The 21,359-nt window shown below is 35.3% G+C and overlaps 1 protein-coding gene and 1 pseudogene across 2 annotated transcripts in view; both read left to right on the forward strand.

Moving 5' to 3' along the window:
- TRHDE (thyrotropin releasing hormone degrading enzyme) overlaps nucleotides 1–12,096 on the forward strand; it is a 260,813-nt gene extending 248,717 nt beyond the window's left edge. Inside the window, exons 16-19 of one of the 2 annotated variants that reach the window (XM_026667718.2) lie at nucleotides 7,171–7,338; nucleotides 9,310–9,450; nucleotides 9,989–10,070; nucleotides 11,083–12,096. In XM_026667718.2, the coding sequence (XP_026523503.1) occupies nucleotides 7,171–7,338; nucleotides 9,310–9,450; nucleotides 9,989–10,070; nucleotides 11,083–11,226 (535 nt within the window). In that variant the 3' untranslated portion in view covers nucleotides 11,227–12,096. The remainder of the gene's footprint in view (nucleotides 1–7,170; nucleotides 7,339–9,309; nucleotides 9,451–9,988; nucleotides 10,071–11,082) is intronic. The other variant, XM_087967997.1, reaches the window with a different exon arrangement.
- LOC148130177 (uncharacterized) lies at nucleotides 4,601–6,098 on the forward strand (annotated as a pseudogene).
- Nucleotides 12,097–21,359: the final 9,263 nt, after the last annotated feature.

A 21,359-nucleotide genomic window follows, 5' to 3' on the forward strand; every position in this document is an offset into this window, starting at 1 on the left:
TTAAATAAAATTATTTCAAATCATGCTTTTAGAAGTTAATAATTATGAAGTATTCATCATAGTTTTAAAAGTGCATGAAAGTAAATAGAAGTGGAGGATTTTAACATAAATATTTTAACTGAGTAGCATTAAGGCTTAAATCATACTGCTCAGAAAGAATTATCAATGTATTCATAATGAACTTACAGCCAGATAAACACACAAAATAATCTTTTCATGTGGCTGTCTGTATGGATATACATGTTTACAGAGATTTAAAGAGATTTTCATGAGAAGGTAGGTCAGAATGGGCTATTTCATTATGCCCTGCTCCCTTTGTCCCTGGAATTCAATACTCTTCACCAAGTTTTATACTTCATGGGGCATTGCTTTATTCCTGACTGCCTAATTGGTTCTTGGCAGGGGTGGGATTCAAATTTATTAACAACTGGTTCTGTGGGTGTGGCCTAATTTGTGGGTGTGGCTTGGTGGTCATGAGACTGGGTGGGCATGGCTTGTATGTAAATATTATAAATATTTATGTAAATATTTTTTTATTAAAAAATAGTAACTTTTACCCAAAAGTATGCAAAGCAGTCAGGCAGACTGAGTTGCTCCCAGAATCACAGATTCACTTAGAGATCTATCTATCTGCAACCGGCTATCTGAATCTGTCACATAAAATTTGCTTGCAAGCAAACTCACAAAATTAACTCACAACACACCATGTATTAAAAAAGAGCAACTTTTATCTCAAAGTAGGCAACGCAGGCAAGTAGATTGAGTTGCTCACAGAATCACATATTAACTTAGAGCTCTATCTATTTAATTTAATATCTGCACTGAAAAGCTTCAGTCCTAAGGAAGGTTTGGCTCTGCTTTTAGATTAGCTAGAAAGCAAGAAATCCAAGGATTTCCTGCTTTCTAGCTTATCTAAATCTCCTGGCAGAGCTGAACAGCTAATGGTCAGGAGGGAAAAAAAGGAAAAATAGCAACTTACCAAACCAAGCAAGTTGGATGGCTCGCATACCAGGTAAGGAGTGAATGGGCGGAGAGGGGAGGGGCCAGTTAGTGAAGCGACTTGCTGGTTCTCCGAACTGGGGACAATCGTGTGTGCAGCATTTGCAAGAAATCATCAGCTGTGCCACCTGGACAGCTGACAAGCACTGTGCTTGGGTGAGCAGCATTTGAAAATCCTATTGTTTCCTGCATTTTCAACCTCAACTGTACTGCGCAAAGCAGCTGAGAAGGGAAAAGCAGGGAATAAAGGACAGCCTAGAGGTGGGCCAAACACTGACCCGGTTTGGTGTCAGCTGCTCTTCATAGCTACAGGTTCTATAGAACCGGGCTGAAAGGTAGCATCCCACCCCTGATTCTGGGATAAATAATAGTCATAGCAGCTCAGGCATCTGGACAATTGCAATATGGACCTCTCTACATGGACTCTATATGGACACTCTATGGATCTGTCCTTAAAGATCATCTGAAAACTAAAGCTGGTTAAAATGCAATGGCACAAGCAGTAACAAGAATTTTCAATGACACCCATGTATCATTATTGCTGCATGAGTACATTGGCTACCAATTGATTTTTGAGTGAAGTTCAAAGAACGGTCATCACCTGTAAAACCCTTCATGTTATACAGTCTGGTTATGAGGCCGCTTGTTTCAAATTTTTCTATCTGTCCATGATGTTCAGGCAGTTACTCTGCTGTACCTGTTGTAAGTGAGGTATTTCTATTAATAAAGGAGAATATTTGTAGCTCAGGGTTGAAATGAGGGGTTCTTGGTCTCTCTGAGCTTTGTTGTTTTCTTGCAGACATTTCATTACCCAAACTAGTCATCATCAATGCTAGTCCTTTTGTACACTTATTAAAATAAGCATAATGCAATCCTGATTTCTTTCAGGAAAACTTTGTCATCCAAGAATATATTTATGTTTTGTTGTGGGCAGCTAAAAATGATTTGATAGGCTGCAAGTTTGAAACTCAAGATTCTGGACAAATCAGATTTGACCTAGATACTGTGGTTGCCAGTTGATCTCTAGGCCTAACTCAAAGTATTTACTTTAAAACTTTATATAGTTTAAACTAGTGGTTCCCAAAGTGGGTGGTACCGCCCCTGGGGGGGCAGTGGGATGCCTTAGGGGGCGGTAACAGGCAAGGGGGCCAGCAGGGGGCACTAAGAGGTGGCAGGGGGGCATTCGAGGCACTGACCCCGCAGGCTCACTGACTGCCAGTCATGCAGCCCATTGACTGTTTCATTGCTCCGTAGCCGGCGCCTCGAATGTGGAACCCGTGCATGGTGAGCCTTGCCAAGCCTGGGGGAGAGATGTGGGAGGTGGCAGAAAGAGGGCACCTTAGCTTGCAAGCTGCCCTCTCCGGTGGAAGCGGTGGAGGTGCACCAGAAGACCCAAAAGCAAAACCCTCCCAAGGCACGCAGTGGAAGGGGTGGGTTGTCCAGCATTAGGGCCCCCTTCCCTGGAGGAGAACAAGGGAATGCGCAGCGCTCGCCTGGCGTCTGCCTCTCCAGCCAACCGGGCTTGAGCGCAGGATGAGGGTGGGTGCAGCTGCAGCTCTCCAAGGCATGTGGCTCAGATCGGTTTGGCTCTATGTGGCCATCCCGGACCTAGAACCTAGCCTCCCTCTGCAGCCCGGTTCTTCCGACCAAGCCCTGCACTTGCTCGCTTGCTTTCCAAGCGATCGTTCCCTCCTCCTCCACCGGTCTGGGCTGCTTCCACATGCCTTCCTCCTCCCGGGCGGAGCATAAAGATGGGCGGAACTCTACACTGAAGTTGAGAGTCTCTGAGCGTGTGCAGAGTACTTCCCTTTGCTCAATGGAAGTGGACTTTGGGTTGAAGCAAAGAGGGTGAGGTCGGATGCATCGCTGCCCCGGGGAGGTTGGCATTGCAAAATTGGATGCCAAAGGGGGCTGGAGAAGGGGCAGAGGGGCATCTGCATTAAAGAGCAGGAAAATCTTAGCCATGGTTTATTCATTGACTAAGCCGGAATCAAACAGCATGCTAAACCAGAATGGCTGGGTTGATATATTCAGCCCATGTTTCTCAACCTTGTCAAATTGTGTGGACTTCAATTCCCACTCTGGCTTTGCTCTACTTTCTCAAAGTGCCACCACTGTCGCATTCTTTCTTTCTTTCTTTCTTTCTTTCTTTCTTTCTTTCTTTCTTTCTTTCTTTCTTTCTTTCTTTCTTTCTTTCTTTCTTTCTTTCTTTCTTTCTTTCTTTCTTTCTTTCTTTCTTTCCATACATACATACATACATACATACATACATACATACATAAATAAGTACATCCATACAGCCTGCCTGTCTGCCTGAATGTCTGCCTGCCTTCCTGCCTACCTGCCTGTCTTTCTGTCAACCTACCTACCTATCTACCAATATAGATCTATCTATCTATCTATCTATCTATCTATCTATCTATCTATCTATCTATCTATCTATCTATCTATTTATCTATCTATCTATCTATCTATCTATCTACCTACCTACCAATATAGATCTACCTACCCACCTACTTATCTACCAATCTATTTACCTACCTACCTACCTATCCATACATTCATCCAAAAGGTCTGCCTACCTGCCTACCTACATATCTATCTACCAATCTATCTACCTACCTACCCACCTACCTGTCTCTCTCTGTCTCTGTCTCTCTCTCTCTATCCATCCATCCATCCATCCATCCATGTTCAAAGCGCCAGCCCCACAGGAACATTGGGAAAATAGAGCAAAGCCAGTCTGGGGGGTGGGGGGGAGAGAGAGAGCGATAGAGAGACCTGATGCATCAGACGGAAATGAGGCCTAGTTTAGACTGAGGCCCTTTTTTACATTGAAACATCTTTGCCAACACATTGAAACATATTTGGCTTCTATCAAAGGTTTTGTGGACAAAACATAGTCAAGACTATTAGGAAGCTCTCACATTTTGTTGAGGCTTTAAACTGGATCCATTGGACCAGATCTCCATTCTAAAAATTACTTTTCCCCAATGTATTACAGTGCCAATTTTGAAGAAGGCAAAACCAAAATGTACTGATAAATTACAAGAACACACACACACACAAACACTCCCTTCTAACCCTGCTGGAGCAGGTGATTGGACTAGATTCGATATCTCATTATCTTTCTCCTCCCTCCCTCCTTTATTTCTTTTTCTTTCTGTCCCTTCCTTCCATCCCCCCTTTCTTTATTCCTTTTTCTTTCTTTCCCTTTTCTCTTTCTTTTCTTCCTTCTCTCTCTCTTTTCTTTCTCTCTCTTTCCCTCTCTCAGGCTCACCCCATTGACTTGACTTGCTTGGGCAGGTCCCTCCAGCACAGTGGCTTCAATGGGGTGGACCTGTGGGGCTGGCACCTAGAACGCGGCAATGACGGCATGTTTGAAAAGTAGAGCAAAGCCAGAGGTTGGTAATTTTTGCTGCAAAGAATCACAAAAACTTCTGGGTTGTGCACAAGAAGGGATACACACGTCAATGCAATTCAGCAACATAAAATAAAGAGATACAAATAAAATAAATCAACAAGAATCAGCAAAGCATCTCTGATTAGATTTTATTCACTACTAGAATCTAATAAAAAATGCTTTGCCAACTCTAGTGCAATGACCTGTTCCAGCAGGGTTAGAAGGGAGTGTGTGTGTATGTGTGTGCATGGCTGTCAAAACTACAAAAACAGGTCAAATATCTCTGGGGAGGCCAGTCATAAATTAGAACACTTGCTAAACAACCAGCCATTAAGTGAGGACCACTTGTATTTGGTTTGCCAGTCACCTGGCTACACCCACCCAGTCACATGACCACCAAAGCACACCTACCCGGTCATGTGACCAGCAAGCCATGCCCAGCCAGCAAGCCACACCAGCCAGTCACGTGACCAGCAAGCCACACCCACCCAGTCACGTGACCAGCAAGCCACACCCTCAAATTAGGCCACACCCACCCAGTCACGTGACCAGCAAGCCACACCCTCAAATTAGGCCACACCCACAGAAATTTGAATCCCACCCCTGGGTGCGGGGCACCGAGGATGAGTTTGTAGCACCAAGGGGGTGGTGGACTGAAAAAGTTTGGGAACCACTGGTTTAAACCAAATTATTGCAAGGCCACCAACTTATGTATAATTAATCTCACACTTTTTGGTCCTCAAAAAAGTCAGATTCTGAAGGTTCTGATACAAATTTGCTTAACATCAAAACATTTGTGCCCATTCTATGGAAAAATTTGTCACTGAAGTTTGAACCTTATAATAGTTCAATATGGGCCTTAAATTTTTTATTTTTGGCATTCCTCAAGTTTTAGGGCCTTAATATTTTTGGCATTGAGTTTTAATGTTCTTTTAGAATTTTTAATGGCTTTAACATTGTAAATATTTATCTACATTCTTGTAAGCCATCCCAAACTCTTGCAACAATCAGAAATAAACATAGAAACATACCTTAATTATAGAGATTGGTTCATAATAAATTAACCACCACCACCACCACCAACAACAACAACAACAACAATAATAATGCCAGAATAGAAAAATCTGCTGATGACACCAAATGCAGACTCTGCAAAGAAGCAGACAAAACCATTGATCACATACTGAGCTGTTGCAAGACAATCGCTCAGACTGACTACAAACAACGTCACAACACAGTTGCTCAGATGGTCCACTGGAACTTGTGTCACAACTACCATCTGTCTGTAGCAAAGAACTGGTGGGATCATAAACCTGAAAAAGTGGTCGAAAATGAGCATGCAAAACTACTGTGGGACTTCTGAATACAGACTGACAAAGTTTTAGAACACAATACCCCGGATATCATGATTGTGGAGAAGAAAAAGGTGTGGATCGTCGACATTGCCATACCTGGTGACAGCAGAATCGACGAGAAACAACTTGAAAAAATTACCACATATCAGGATTTGAAACTGCAGAGATTCTGGCATAAACCAGTGTAGGTGGGTCCAGTGGTAATCAGCACACTGGGTGCTATGCCTAAAGATCTAGGCAAACACTTAAAAACAATTGGTGCTGACAAAATCACCGTTGGTCAGCTGCAGAAGGCCATCTTACTGGGATCTGCTTGCATAATCCACTGATACATCACGTAGTCCTAAACGCTTGGAATGTGTTCAACTAGTGATTTGTGATACGAAACCCAGCAGAGTTATCTTGTTTGCTGTGTACACTGTTGTTTTTGTGTATATTATTATTATTATTATTATTATGATTATTATTATTATTATTGTTGTTGTTGTTGTTGTTGTTATTATTATTATTATTATTATTATTATTATTATTATTATTATTATTATTATTAATATAATCGTGTGTTATCCCAATTGTAATTGGAGCCCTTGGAGCAATACCTAAAGGGCTACCTTGCTATTTGGAAATTCTGAATTTATCAGACTTGAATATCCTGATTCTACAAAAAACCACCATATTTGGAACAGCTTATGTCTTCCGACACTACCTGAATAGTTCCTAGGTCCTTGGTTAGGACTCAAGCTGTTGAGTTACCTACCAGCCCCAAAGGCAGTGAATCTCACCAAAGATTAATAATAATAATAATAATAATAATAATAATAATAATAATAATAATAATAATAATAATAATAATAATAATAAATAAAAAAAAAATAGCTATTTTTTCCATCATAAGAAAAATTGAGAAATGAGTAGCCATAATTATCTTGACACAGTAGCAGAGACAGATCTTGTTCTCCCTACCCTCTGCGGGAAGAGAAAATGATAATAGGTTAGCCTGCTTGGTCTTCTCGGCTACTTTAGACATTACATGATGAGGTCCTTCAGTTGTAGTCATCATGTATTTAATGTATTTTATTTAAAAAGTAAATCTGCCTTCATAGGCCATCTCCTTCCTATCTTGACAAGGCTGCTAGCAATTTCACAAAAAGTACAAAAATTGAGTATTAAATTTTCACTTACACAGATAATAGTTTGAGGATAAAATTTTATTCAGGATAATTCCACTATTCTGTATTTATTCTTTTCCTTTTTAAATACACTACACTTGAGAGATTGCACTCCAGCATAACATATAGACTGTCTTCATTTTCAGGAAAACTGTCAGTGATACAGAACTATAACTTGCATGCTATATCTCATGAATATATTACAAATACAATATTGTTGTGGTTTTTATATGTTCTTTTGAAGAATACCACCAAATGTAAGAGATATCGTCTACTGCACAGGAGTTTCACTGATGGATGAAGATGTATGGGAATTCATCTGGATGAAATTCCACTCAACTACAGCAGTATCAGAGAAGAAAATATTATTAGAAGCTTTAACTTGTAGTGATGACAGAAATTTGTTAAACAGGTATGCTCATTTAATCTATACTTCCTGATTTTTTTCAAACTCATTATTGTATCAGTAGAAGTAGTAGTATTTGTGGTCTGAATATTGTCCCAAATAGCTTATGTATATCCTTTTTAAAGTTTATCTTCTTACTTGTTTTCTCCTGAAAATCAGATCTATGAGAAATATGGTAATTCTCACTCATCCAGGTCATGCTTGTCTCAAATGTGCTTTTTCAGGAGGCAACTGGACTACCTTGGACTTTTTTTGAAGACGTTTTACTTCTCATCCAAGGAGCTCATCCAAGGAGCTTCTTCAGCTCTGACTAGATGGTGGGGAATGGAAGGATTTATAAAATAATCTTATGGTACCTGCATAACTGGATAGAAGCATTCCTGTCAAACAGACAACAAATGGTCAAAATTGGGAGCGTCCTATCAAATTTTGTACCTGTCAACAGTGGTGTCCCCCAAGGCAGTGTTCTAGGACCAACTCTTTTCATACTCTACATAAATGACCTCTGTGATCATATTAAAAGCAACTGTGTTCTCTTCGCTGATCATGTAAAGCTATTCAACACCACAGACAATACTGCTACCCTTCAAAAAGACCTTGACTATGTATCAGAATGGTCAAACAAATGGCAACTTCAAATCTCAACAAATAAATGCTCTGTCCTACATATTGGCAAAAAAAAATCAGAAAATAAAATACAGGCTGAATAGTCAAGACCTTGTTGATGATCCAAACTCTGTCAAAGATCTTGGAGTACTCATCTCTAATGATCTAAGTGCCAGAGCCCACTGTAACTACATAGCCAAAAAGGCATTAAGAGTTGTTTACCTAATCTTACATAGCTTTTTCTCTGGTAATATTACACTACTAACTAAAGCATACAAAACATTTGCTAGACCAATACTCAAATACAGCTCATCAGTCTGGAACCCACATTACGTATCTAATATTAACACAGTTGAGAAAGTCCAGAAATATTTCACAAGAAGAGTTCTCCACTCCTTTACTCATTGCAGAACACCTTATGCCACCAGACTTGAAATTCTAGACCTAGAAGACCTAGAACTACTCCACCTTCGGTCCCATCTAAGTATAGTATATAAAATCGTATATTGCAATGTCCTACCTGTCAATGAATACGTCAGCTTCAACCATAACAACACAAGAGCAAACAACAGATACAAACTCAAGGTCAATTGCACCAAACTTGATTGCAGGAAATACGACTTCAGCAACAGAGTGGTCAATGCCTGGAATACTCTACCTGACTCTGTAGTTTCTTCTCCAAACCCCAAAAACTTTAACCTTAGACTGTCTACTATTGACCTCACTAAGAGGTCTGTAGGGTCATGCATAAGCGCACCAACGTGCCTATCATCCCTGTCCTATTGTTTCTTTTATTTTTTATTTTTCTTATACGTATCCATGTATTCATAACTATGTTTTTACTTATACCTATTATCTTGTAAGCAATTGAGAAACCAAATAAATAAATAAATAGATAGATAGATAGATAATTAAATAAATAAATATTCCTTGCAGGCAGCTGAAATATAAATCCTTCCATTCCCCACCAACCAATCAGAACTGAAGAAGCTTGTTAGATGAGAAGCAAACTGTCTTCAAAGAAAAACAAGAAAGTCCAGTTGCCTCCCGAAAAATATCTGTGGAGAAAGTTATTCAAATTCATTTGTTCTATATTAACTTGAAAATTTGATTTAGAAAAATATAGCCTCAGAGTAGCATTTATGAAGCCTATAATAAATTATTTTTTATTTTTAGCAAATATCTGCCAAATGTAAATTTAATTTGTTTTCTGTATTTTACAAACATATATAGATAGTGCCACATTGGCTTCCAATTAGTATCTAGCAATGTCTGACCTTCGTTGGGGATCCCAAGATGTTGAATGACATGATGCTGAAATATCCATGTTAGTAAAAGCTAAACATTTTTCCCTTTCTCCTATTATTCAAGGCTACTTAACCTATCTCTTAATTCAGAAGTTGTCCTGGATCAGGATGCAATTGATGTCATAATCCATGTAGCTAGAAATCCACATGGAAGAGATCTTGCTTGGAAATTTTTTAGAGAAAAGTGGAAAATATTGAATGCAAGGTAAAATATTTGATAAACTGTAGGCTTTATGTTCCATATATTTAATCTTTACAATACCAATGATTTAAGGGTGTACATAGTTAAATAGTTATAAAAAGTGAGGAAATGGTGTGTGTGTGTGTGTGTGTGTGTGTGTCAAGAGTCATTTGCATCTTTTTTGTGTAAATATTTAGATAAAGTACCATGTAACTATCTTTAATAATAGCCTTGATCTAACTTCCTATAGTTTTACTAATGTAGGGGATGGCTAATTTCACCCTAGCCAAAATCTACTTTTCCTTATTTTTTCTGGTGTAATATATAGAATTGAATTTTAATTCGAAGAAAAATATGATTATTTTTACTCCATTAATACAGCTTCAGGGCAATATGATTGATACTGCTCATAGACCATAAGATGTAATATTTCCGGACATTATGGAATAGAAACTGTAACTGGTTGCACAATTGTAATAGGAATATCGTTTATAATATATGATTTCAAAATCATTGCCACTCAGAATGCTCTGTATTTATATTTTTAATCTATGTGATGAAGATATGGAGAAGCATTATTTATGAATTCAAAACTGATAAGTGGAGTCACAGAATTTCTTAATACAGAGAGTGAACTGAATGAGGTAAACATTATGCAAGTTCAGTACTTGCAGTTATTCTTTTACTCTTTTTCATTTTCTTCATTGTGTGCTATCTAAAAAAAACCAGGCTTATTTATTTTCCATATAACATGTATGAATTTCAGCTTCTATAAATGCATTTAAGGAAAAGACAGTCTTTTTATATTGAGAAAGAAAGAGAAAGTGTCAATCAAATTTCATGACATTTAACTAAGTTCAATATAAATCTACTATTCATAGAATAATGTGAATTTAAAATATTAAATCCAAGAGCATTAGGGTCTTTATAATGCTTGAACAACCCCTCCAACATGTAAATGAATTCTTAATTATTTTATGATAAAATGTTTTAAAAGTTCAGCAATCCTAATTAGCACTGATTTAATATATTTTACCATATTTAATAAAGAAAAACTCTTCAGGGAAGAATGTAAATGTTGTAGCTTAATCTGAATTAAAATTACATTAGATGTGTTCCTAATTTTTCTATAGTTAGATAAAGCAGACTTTCCCCAATCTTTTTGGTTTTACAGACTGGTGGGGGGCTAGGATGGTTCCGTATGAGTGGCGGGCAAGCAGGTGTGCAGCTCTATTTGCATGAGTGGCAGGCATGCGCACCTGCCGCTTGTGCAAATGGAGTACAACTCACCTGCTGCTTGCACAAGTGGGGATGTGCATGTGTGCATGCACCCACCTCTTCCATAACCTGGTTCCAAAAGTCTCAAGGTCCGGTAGTGGGCTTCGATCTGGGGGTTGGGGACCTCTGCCATAAAGCACCTGGATTACAAGGGAGATAGAGGAAATGATTCTAATATAATCAGGCATTGGGACTTCGGTATTTTGCAACCCCATTTCAGGCAGTTACAGTTTGTTGCTTTATTATACTTTCAATTTGCAAAATATTGCAAGAAGTTCAGTAGCAAACATAGAGCTTTTGTCCTTAGTTTGTAAATTATATGAACTTCATTTTTTTTCTTTAGTTCTGTCTTAATTAACCATTACATTCTATTTCCAGCTAAAGAAATTTGTAAAGAATTATGAGGAGAGATCTGCTGCCTCTTTCTCTCGAGCTGTGGAAACAGTGGAAGCAAATGTCCGGTGGCAGATGATTTACAAAGAAGAATTATTTCAGTGGCTGAGAAAAACACTTGCACACTAATCTGTGTTTCTGGCAAAGACCTAGTACAAATTTTGAAAGAGGAGAAGCACAGTGGGAACTTTCAGAAAACTGACCAGAAATCCAGCAAAGACAAGTTCAAGTTGGAAGGACAATTAAATAGAGATATATTATATTTTTGCACCAAATTCCTCAGAACTGTTAAATGATTAGGGCACACTGACAAAGAGGAATGGTCATGAATCCCATCCCTACTATTCCATGGCCAAGTGTGATATTAAGTGGTGCATGTAAATGTTAATGTCAGTTTTGTTGGAGAAAACCCCTGAGAATATTTGTGCATGGTTTTATGGTTCCTGCCCGTATTTCAGCATGCTTACTTCAGATGTCCATGTTTTGTATGTGAATTTCTGTTACATCAAAGATGGGCATTATGCAAAAGCACAAAGACTCTTATGACAATCAGTGATGTAACAACAAGGTAGGATGGAAAAAAAGACGTTAAACATACAAATGAACATCTCCATAACTTCTCCACTTTCCATGGTGCTGGCCAGTTCAATCAACATTAAAATTCCCTTTAAGTTACTCTTTCAATGCTAATCCTTTTTTGAATTGTAAACAGTAATATAAATTACAATCCAAAGATTCCTCTTTCTAAAACAAGAATACATATGTATTTAGAGGCAGAATATTTTCACAGTAAATTATAATTTTTAAAAAATACATTTATCCATTACTCATCATCTATTGATAGATGTACTGATAAGCGATTTTACAACAGCTAGTTTACATGTTTGGTGGGGTGGGGGGAGAGTAAAAAAAATAAGTCTTTTTGTGTGAAAACATGTGTTTTCAGAAAAAGCATTCAGTAGATATCACATTGTTCTTTGATAGTTGCATATATGATAGAAAAATTAACTGAGAGAAAGAAAAGAAAACCAGGGGAAAACTGGAAAATTATGTAAACTAAAAGAACTTCCTAGGTAATGTTTAAATTGTAAGAAACATCCATTCCCCGCTACCATCCTTGTCCGTTAGAGTGTCTTGTTTCTTCATAGATACCCAATTAAAATCCAATGAAATGGATGACATTTGAGCAATTGTGAAATTTGAAAAATTTGAAAAAAGATTATTTTGTCTATTTTACTATTTTTTAAAATTTAGCTAAGGCATTTTCTAATGCAATTCAAAGGCATCAATACAATTATTAAAAATTATTGCCATTTAATATAATGGTCTTATTTGAGAGTACCATACACTACATCAGCTTTTCCCCCTTATTTAGAATTTCTATAAAGATTTAACAAATAACAATCTAACTGGAATGCAGCAGTTCTTATGATTTATCATATTCTTCATCACAGTATCTTTTAATGGAAGAAAATAACAAATTAATGATTATACCCTACAACTTAGAAGTTTTTTCTGCTTTTCATTATGTTTAGTTGTTTATGATCTTTGTGCTCCAACCCTAACATGGAATTAAAAAAAATTCCACTCATAACAGAAATAGGTAGTTATTTTATCTTGTAATTCATGTGGAAAAACAATGTGACTCACATTATAATGTCACAATTAAGTAAACGTCAGTTTTTCATTACACACACACACAAACATAAACCATATGTGGGAGTTTGCTATAAACCAGTAATTGAAACAATTGCATTCTTTGTTGAATAGTTCCTAGTGGCAGGAGAAAAAAAATCAAATTTAAAGAATTGTCTATAAATGTTCATGAAAAATTGAAAGATTATTCTGTTATATTAAATCTGTAAGTTATAGTTCTGCAACATCTCATTTTGCTTTAGTTTATCGACAAGTAAATATTAAGTTAAACATATCTTTTAATTTACCACTTTCTTCATTCTCCAACAGCTATTTACAGCTTTAAACAGGCAAGAATTAAAACAGATATTTCATTTTTGCTGTTTTATGATTCTAAGGAACTGCTCTTATCTACACTAAAGCCATACAAGTTTTCATCTTGTCAGAAGGTATTAAGAGCAAGTTCCTGAGAGTAAAAACAGCTAAGCAATGGAACAGTCTGTCTTTAAAAATTGTGATCTCCCAGCCTCCTATCAAGGATGATTAGTGGATTCTTGAAATGAAGGAGGATTGGACTATAAGACCTGTCAGTTTGCATCCAACTTATACATTCTGTGATGAGAAGAATCAAAGAATCTAACACACAGCAGGTTGTTGGGCTTAATTTCAAAGTTTATTTAAGAAGATTTGTGTCAATTTCACAAAAGCTTGTTCTTATAATGTCTTCATTCTAAAATCCAAGAAGAGAAACCACAAAACTACAGTTGGAAAGAAGAATTTTTTTTTTCTTTTTGAAAGAAAATAAATGGTATAGGGCCAATGCAGGGTAAAGAAGAGTTTATTATGGAGGACAAAGTTTTATAGTATGAAAGCTATTTAATGATGCCTCCTAAGATTAGTTAATGCAGCCTACAGGCCACCATGCTTTTGGGACACTTCATTATGGAAGAATGTTTTGATATCCTTTACAATAAATCTAAGCCAAATCTCAAACATTGCTTTGCAGATGTATTTGGTACTATTTTGCTATTAGAAGAAATCAGTGATTATGAAAAAGATAATATACTATCAAATGTTAGGTGCACAATAGTGAAGTTTGAATTCTTAAAATATTCTGAGTTTTTACAATTCTTGCTAGTTGGGCTGTTGTAAGGCAGCATGTTGTTTTAATCTTCCCATTGTGAAAGTTAGCTGTCACAAGCTTCTGACTTTTCCAATGAGAATGAAAAATGTTAGAAGCATTTATCCAGATTTCTCTGTATGATTTGCTGCTTGTTTTTATTCCATTTTAAGTATTTCATTGTACTTATTTTTAGAAAGTAAACATTTTTATGTTTAAATACTATTAATTTAATATTTAAATCTATAGCTGGAACATACTCTAAATCTCTATTTTCCTAAATGCAGAAAAAAGTTTAAAAAATAAAAATAGTGGCATTTCAAAAATCAGAAAAAATGAAATCATCAAATAAGGACAAACCTGAACTTGAATTTTATTTTACTTATTAATTGAGGTGTACCCTAAATGTTCTCTATGGACTCTTTAACAATCAAGCATTCCACTGTGTGTTTCTTTAAAGTTTTATGTTGGTATTTCTTGACAGATTTCTTAATACTTTAATGGATACAGAATACCATTATCCAAATGTTCCTAAATTAAACTATGTTTAAATGTTCCTAAATTAAACTATGCAGTAACTATTTTTGTACTATTTGTTGCCATGGAATAGAAGTAAAGCATAGTTTAAAACATGAAAGTCTTCATTTATGTTGGATTGATGTAGTGCATCTTCCCCCAACTTGGTGCCTTCCAAATTAGTTGGACTTCAAAAATGCTGTGGATTGTTAGGGTTGAAATACAAGCCCTCTAGAGGACATTCAACTGGGAAAGACTAGTGGATTGCTTGAATTGTAGGTCTATAAAATGATAACATTGCTGTTCCTATATTTCAGAAAATATGCATATTTGCCAGTATGATTTAATTTCTTTCTTACATGGTCTCAGAGGTCTCCTTCAGAGAACCAGGCAGCTGGCAAGCCATCATGTCTTGCTTTACGGTGCCTATTCTCCTCCTTGTTGCACATTCTCAGTGTATAATGGTTTTATTCTATTTGTAAGTCATAGCATGTGTGGTGCTCTACTGCTCCTCTATTATGCTTAGTGAATCATCACAAACTGATATTTTGCTAGTTCAGATCACCACTAAGCATATTTACCTACCATTTTAGGATATTTTAAGTTTCAATATTTCATTTACATGTGAGTGAAGACAGGAGATATTTTAAAAATTATGCTGCACTCAAAAGAGTTTCAGACATAATAGAATGTAGTGTTAGATAGAAATAAGAGCGATTTATTGAAGTCTCTTCATACGTTAAACTGGAAATATTGTGTCATTATGCCAGCTTTTCATCTTATGTTATACGTTCAACTAGACAAAGCCATTTCATCTGAAAATATATTTTATTTGTATACTTGCTTTTCTCTATTTCTTGCCTTCACTGTGAGTGGATAATGTTTGGCTTCCCTCCATATAATGTGAATAAATACTCTATTGAGTACCAGTTCAAATTAAAACACCACTTAATTCTATTTGGGACAATGTTTATATTTCAAAATATACATATGATAAAAGGATTCATATTTTTATGAAGCTTGACCTCATTTCTCTCATATGACATTGCAATTAAGATAACTGATTTATACTTGTTTGTAGTTAGAAATTCCTTATTTTAAATCTGTTTTCCATCACAACTTTACTTAGATGGCCCTTGTTAAGCCCTCAACTAGCCTACCTTTACCACATTAAAAAAACTGGTGAAAAAATTATATAAAATTATGCAGATATGGAAGCAAAGCAGATATGTACATATTCAGAGAGAGAGATGCAAATGCTATTCTTCATTATAAAATTTCAAATTTCACTTTCATCAGGTATCACAGGAAAATCATTGCCTGCATGATTCTGCATTTTCCTAGGTAGAGAACATGTCTCTATACCTGAATATTTTTTCCAGGTTCTTCATTGCTTTCTTACCAGTTGCTAGTCTCTAGGGTATTTCTCAACTGCTGATTTATTTATTTTCACTATTTATAGTTGATCAATAAGGAAAATATCCACTTCAGTGTTTTCATTGTCGACTTTAATATGGGTTGCTGTATTTTTCTTCTTTTCATCACAGTTGCATTTTTATTTTATTTCTTGACATATTACTAGAGCTTACATTTTCATTTTCAACTATCAGAGTACTTGGTGCTTGATGTTTTTCCTCCAGTTTTAAATCACACTGATATTCTTCCAGTCTATCTTTCCTCGGTACATATTAGCATACATCTTTAATAAATGAATGAATCCATAGTCTTGTTTCACCCTTTGCCAACTTGGGGCTAATCAGTTTTATCATGTTACACTTTACTGTGGGTTTTTTTTCCCTTTGTATATGTTTTGCATAACAATTTGTTCTGGGATTTCCATTTTCATAAGGCTATTCCACTGCTTGACATAATGTATATAATCAATGATGTTCATACTGATATAGTTTTGCTATTCTTTTATCTTTCTAAATTATCCTTGCTTTAACAATAATATCTCTTCTTGACCTTTTCTAAAACCACCTTGTATATCTAGGAAATGTTTTCTAGGGTGCTTTGGATGTTAATATCCTTACATCTGATTGGATCATTGACTGCATTGGATCCAAGTAATGTCTTTGCTATTTCCTTCCTAATTACAAAAAGAATGCTATTCTTTCTGTTTTTCATATCCTAGTTATAAATAGCTTAGTCTTCTAACTGAAAGTATACAATTCCAGTCCATTTCATTTTACTGATATGTAAAGTATATCAGTGAATCATTAAAAAATTCTCTTTTTTTACTGTGTTGAGCCATGTTCATGATTCTTAGATTTCACGCCCCCACTATAATTTCATCTTTGCAGTTTCAAATGTTCTTTTTCTGCATGGAGTATCAGCTACTAGATATCTGGAATGCTTTATAATCTAGTTGCATGGTAAATACCATTGCTACTCTGAAATATACTCAGGTATTCCTCAAATGCACACTGAGTACCATCCAACCTGAGTGGCCTATAATCACTTATTTTGTCTATTTATGTAATTTGCTTGGTAAACTGCACCACTAGTTTTCCACTGCTTTCTCCCATGCAGTATGAAAGAATACCTTTCTCACATTTACCTCCAGCCTCTTTCTATGCCAGTCCTGTTTGATGCAGATGCCTGCTTGCTTTATTTGGACAGTTGGGATGATCTTCATGCCTTGGGTGACTGCTGGAATTACATACTCTTTTGTTATCCCTTCCAGGAACATAAACACAAGCACAAGCACGGGGCATGATGAGGCAATATAGCAGAACTTGGGGAAGAAACAAATGTTACCACTGCCAGTAACAATCCATTCTGTATGTTTCACATAATGATATTGACTAAATTACATATGAAATATACTTTTGGTGTATTCTTATGATCAGCAAATATTTAAGTGGACAATAGCATCACAGCAATATGGAATCCAAAATTGTGCAAATGAGATTTTTCTTTTTTCTTTTTATGTACTTCTATTCATAACCTTACTTATCAACCACAGCTGGGACCAGCAATAACATTGCTAAATGACATCATCATAAAGTAAAACACATGACCACCAACTTAGTTACAGTTGTTAAGTGTATCACCCACCATCTTTAGACATGATGTAATGTGACCACGACTTGCAACTTTCGGGCTGCTTGCCCATTGGTTTTGTTGGAAGCTGGCCTGGAAAATTACAAATAGTGGTTCCATGACAATGGGATACTGCAACTATTGTAAATGCACACTGCTTATCACATGCAAGAATTGTGATTGTGATTGTGATGATATGCCACAATGTCCTAAACTTTAAGAACCAATTGTAGTTTTCCTTTTCCAGCACTATTGTAATTTTGAATGGTTGCTGAATGAATGGTCAGTAAGAAATGGAAGCCAGATACTGATAGGTGCCATATTATTCATAAATCTGATTTTCTGACCTCTATGAATAAGATTTAATTGAGATGGTCCACATAGGGCAATAACATTAAGAAATTGATAATAAAATATATTGTATGTAAGAAATATGAAGGCCACAATAAGTATTTTAGATAAATTGGCTTAATGAAAGAGCTGGAAATTCTGTACATATTTGAATTGCTATATATTTTGTTTGTTTTGCATACATTTTTAAAGTATTTATATATGGTTTATCTAAGAAGCTTCATCCAGATGAATACTGATTAGATAACTATGCAGTAATGAGAATTTTCCCCAGTACTAAACTTATTGGAAAGTCTTATAATATTAAGAAATGTTGCATGCTCAAAATAGTTCAGATTATACTTATGTAGATGCTCTGATTCAAAAATTCTGATGTGTGATTCAGAACCCTCTGCAAACAGGAGATGCTAAAAAGAAATTTAACAAAAACCCAATGTGTCTAATGAACTTTTTAGAGCATTTTTATTCCAGTTCCTAGTACATATATTTTCATTTGATATTTTCATATGAGTTGCATCACTCATTTCTTCTTCTTCTATTTGTCTTGTGATTCTGCCTAATAAGACTCTGCAATTCTTTGCAAACATCATGGCTAATAGGGTTTTGTTGCCAAACAATTATTCAACACTTTTGTTGAAGAAGCCTCATTTTTAAATCCATCCTTCCTGGGAAATCAATGTCAATTATATTTTGACAAACACTGCAGAAGATAAGCACATACATAGCATAGATATTCTAATGGCAGTGTATGTTTAAATGTTGTGCTGATTTAACCTAATTTTAGTTGTTGAATATGATCCACAAAAAATTATCTGTTTTCAATGATCTGTCCAAAGGCATATCTGCAGCTTTATTGTTTGATAGCTTAGATTAGGGCTTTCTTATTTCTCAGAACTGCATATTTCTTTTTAAATCACTTGGTTATGTTCATTTACTTCTTTAGCATTCTTAACTTGGGATAAGAATAAATACATTTGTAGTTAATATTACTGGGAAAAGATTTAGCAAGAAATTCAAAGCATTGACCAAATAAAATATGAGTTTGTATTACTGTTTACTGCAAATATTTTTCTATGATATGCCTTTAAACCTATTTCATAAATATTGAACCAGTATGTATTTTTATTCCATACTAATCAAGGATTTACTATTTTTTTTTCCTGAATGAGAAACTACTCTCTGTATTTTAACTAAAATTTGAATTTTGTCTCTAATAATAAAATTTTGTACAGTACACCATTGTCTTAATTTTCTGATATATTGAGACAAATCCATGATAAATAACACTCCAATTTGATTATTTCATTTTTATTAAAGATAATACTGTAATAATTCCAAATGAATGCACCATAAAAAAAAACTTTTAAAAACAGAGTGGGGTACTTCTTTTGGTGTTAGATTTTTCTGTGATAAATTATATTTATTTATACAATTTGTATTGCAGGTTTTTTTAAGATGTTCTTAATATTAAGCACCTACTTAATATTACATCTACCTATAGTCTCATAAAACTAAAATCTTTCCAGTTAAAGAAATATTTCCCTAGTGAAAAAAGTATTGAAGTTCTGTGATGATCTGGGAAAAAAGGCTTCGTGGAACAATATATTTCCAATCCCAGATCCTTTTTATGGATTGTTCTGTGGTCCTATCTTATTTTAAGCTGGAAGCCTAAACATACTTAGAGAATAAGCCCCAGTGAATGCAATGGAATTGTTGTTAAAAATATTGTATAGGATTTCATCTCATGAATAAGAAGCTGATCATAGTTAATACTTCTTTTGTTAGAATCCTGCATTAACATGCAGTGATCAAAAATCCAAACACCTATGTTGGAGGTGGGCTGCTGATCTGAAACTTATTTTTATTAAATGGAACCATTGGAATTAGAATTTTAGACCAGAGAATTATATTAACTTCCTGCAAAGCCTCCTGGTTTAGATAATATGTAAATTAGATTGTCTATGATGACTCCAAAAGTAGAATCTGGCTATAGTGATTATCAAAGTTTGTTCTCCCTTGAAAACAAAGATCCAGAATGGTTACCAAGAAGAACTTCTCTGTTTCAGATAATAATATGCCTTATCAGTTGAAAAGCTACTTTTGAATGTCAACCTCTATGCCCTACCATCACCAAACCAAACCACTAGCTCAAATACACTCCAGTTATAGAGAAACTGTTATACCCAATCAGTCTGTTTAATTATTCCAGATATCTTCTCCATCATCTGCTGGCACTTTTAACCAGAGAGATTAGAAATTAACATTTCCTTTTGTATAGCGCAGCCTTCAGACAGTTCCAATCAGTTTCCAACATCCATGATCTTTCAACTTTTCTGGTTTAGAAGGCTTTTGTGAGAATATAGCATATCCATGGCATTACATGGCATCCGCTATTCTACAGAATAAATATGTGCAATGTCATATACCATTACACCACATGGTATATATAAAGTATGTTTATCACTGATGTACATAAACATTAAAAAGTAAAGGCTTCTAGTCTTGCTCTGCCACTGAAAATGGAAAAGCTTTGAAAAATTAAAGTGCCTTTTCATAAAAATTACTCCTCCATTGTAATCATGTTATCAATTTATTGTAAAAATATTAAGAAAGAAAGAAAGAAAAGCAGGCGATGTGAAGTATATAAGATATCATTGCATTATCTAATGTATATTATAGTATTTTTATTTCATTTGGTGCAATACTCCTAGTGTTGAGTGTTATTTGCTGTATGTTGATTCTAGCAAGAAAAATTTGACATAGCTTTATTTAGTATAATGAAAGGACTTACTTCACAAAGAAAGATGCCCATGAATATACGAGCACACTTTGTTATATTTAAAAAAATCAGACTTTGATTCACTCATTTTGGTTCAATCCAGTACAACAAAAAGTGATTTTCATTTATCTGCTTCCATAGTTCAACTTTTTAAATTCACTTCTTAAGTTATTTTAATTATATGGATAAGATTATTAAAAAGCTGAAGCTGAAATCAACAAGAGCTTTTCTTCACTAATCCTATCACTTGTATAATTACAGATGATTAATAATTAACACCTGTGGTTACCAATTAAAAGCTCTCCCAAATAAATTTGTCAAATTCTAAAATCATGGAACAATTAACTTACTGTTCCATGTTTAAGTCAATAAAATCAAACATGATTTGTTTATTTGCAATAATGAACTGAACTTTTCTTAAATGTGCAAATTGAGCAATACTACCCAATCATTTAAGAAATCATAAATGAAATTGCAAGATAAGATTTGGCAAATAATGTTTAAACTAGTATACAAGTTCCACAAATCTGTCTTGGGCCATCTTCATTATTACTTCCTTCCTTTCCCTCAAATTCAAGACCCCACAAAACAGCCTTACAATCTATATGTAAGGGACAAAATAATCAGAGTGATTAAACTTCCAGAGCTATCCATTCCTAGTTCCATTCCTATTCCCACCCTTAAACTTCTGGAAAAGGGGCCAGAAAATTTCTATCCTTACAGTAATATCATCAAATGGCATACCTCAGCCTCTTGGAAATTCAAGAGGCACAGCTGTAGATTGCCAACCATTTATATATTGAACTGGCTACTCTA

The sequence above is a fragment of the Notechis scutatus genome, chromosome 6 (genome assembly GCF_049901735.1).
Source record: "Notechis scutatus isolate UNSWTSFEM ecotype Mainland chromosome 6, rNotScu1.2, whole genome shotgun sequence".
NCBI lineage: Eukaryota > Metazoa > Chordata > Lepidosauria > Squamata > Elapidae > Notechis > Notechis scutatus.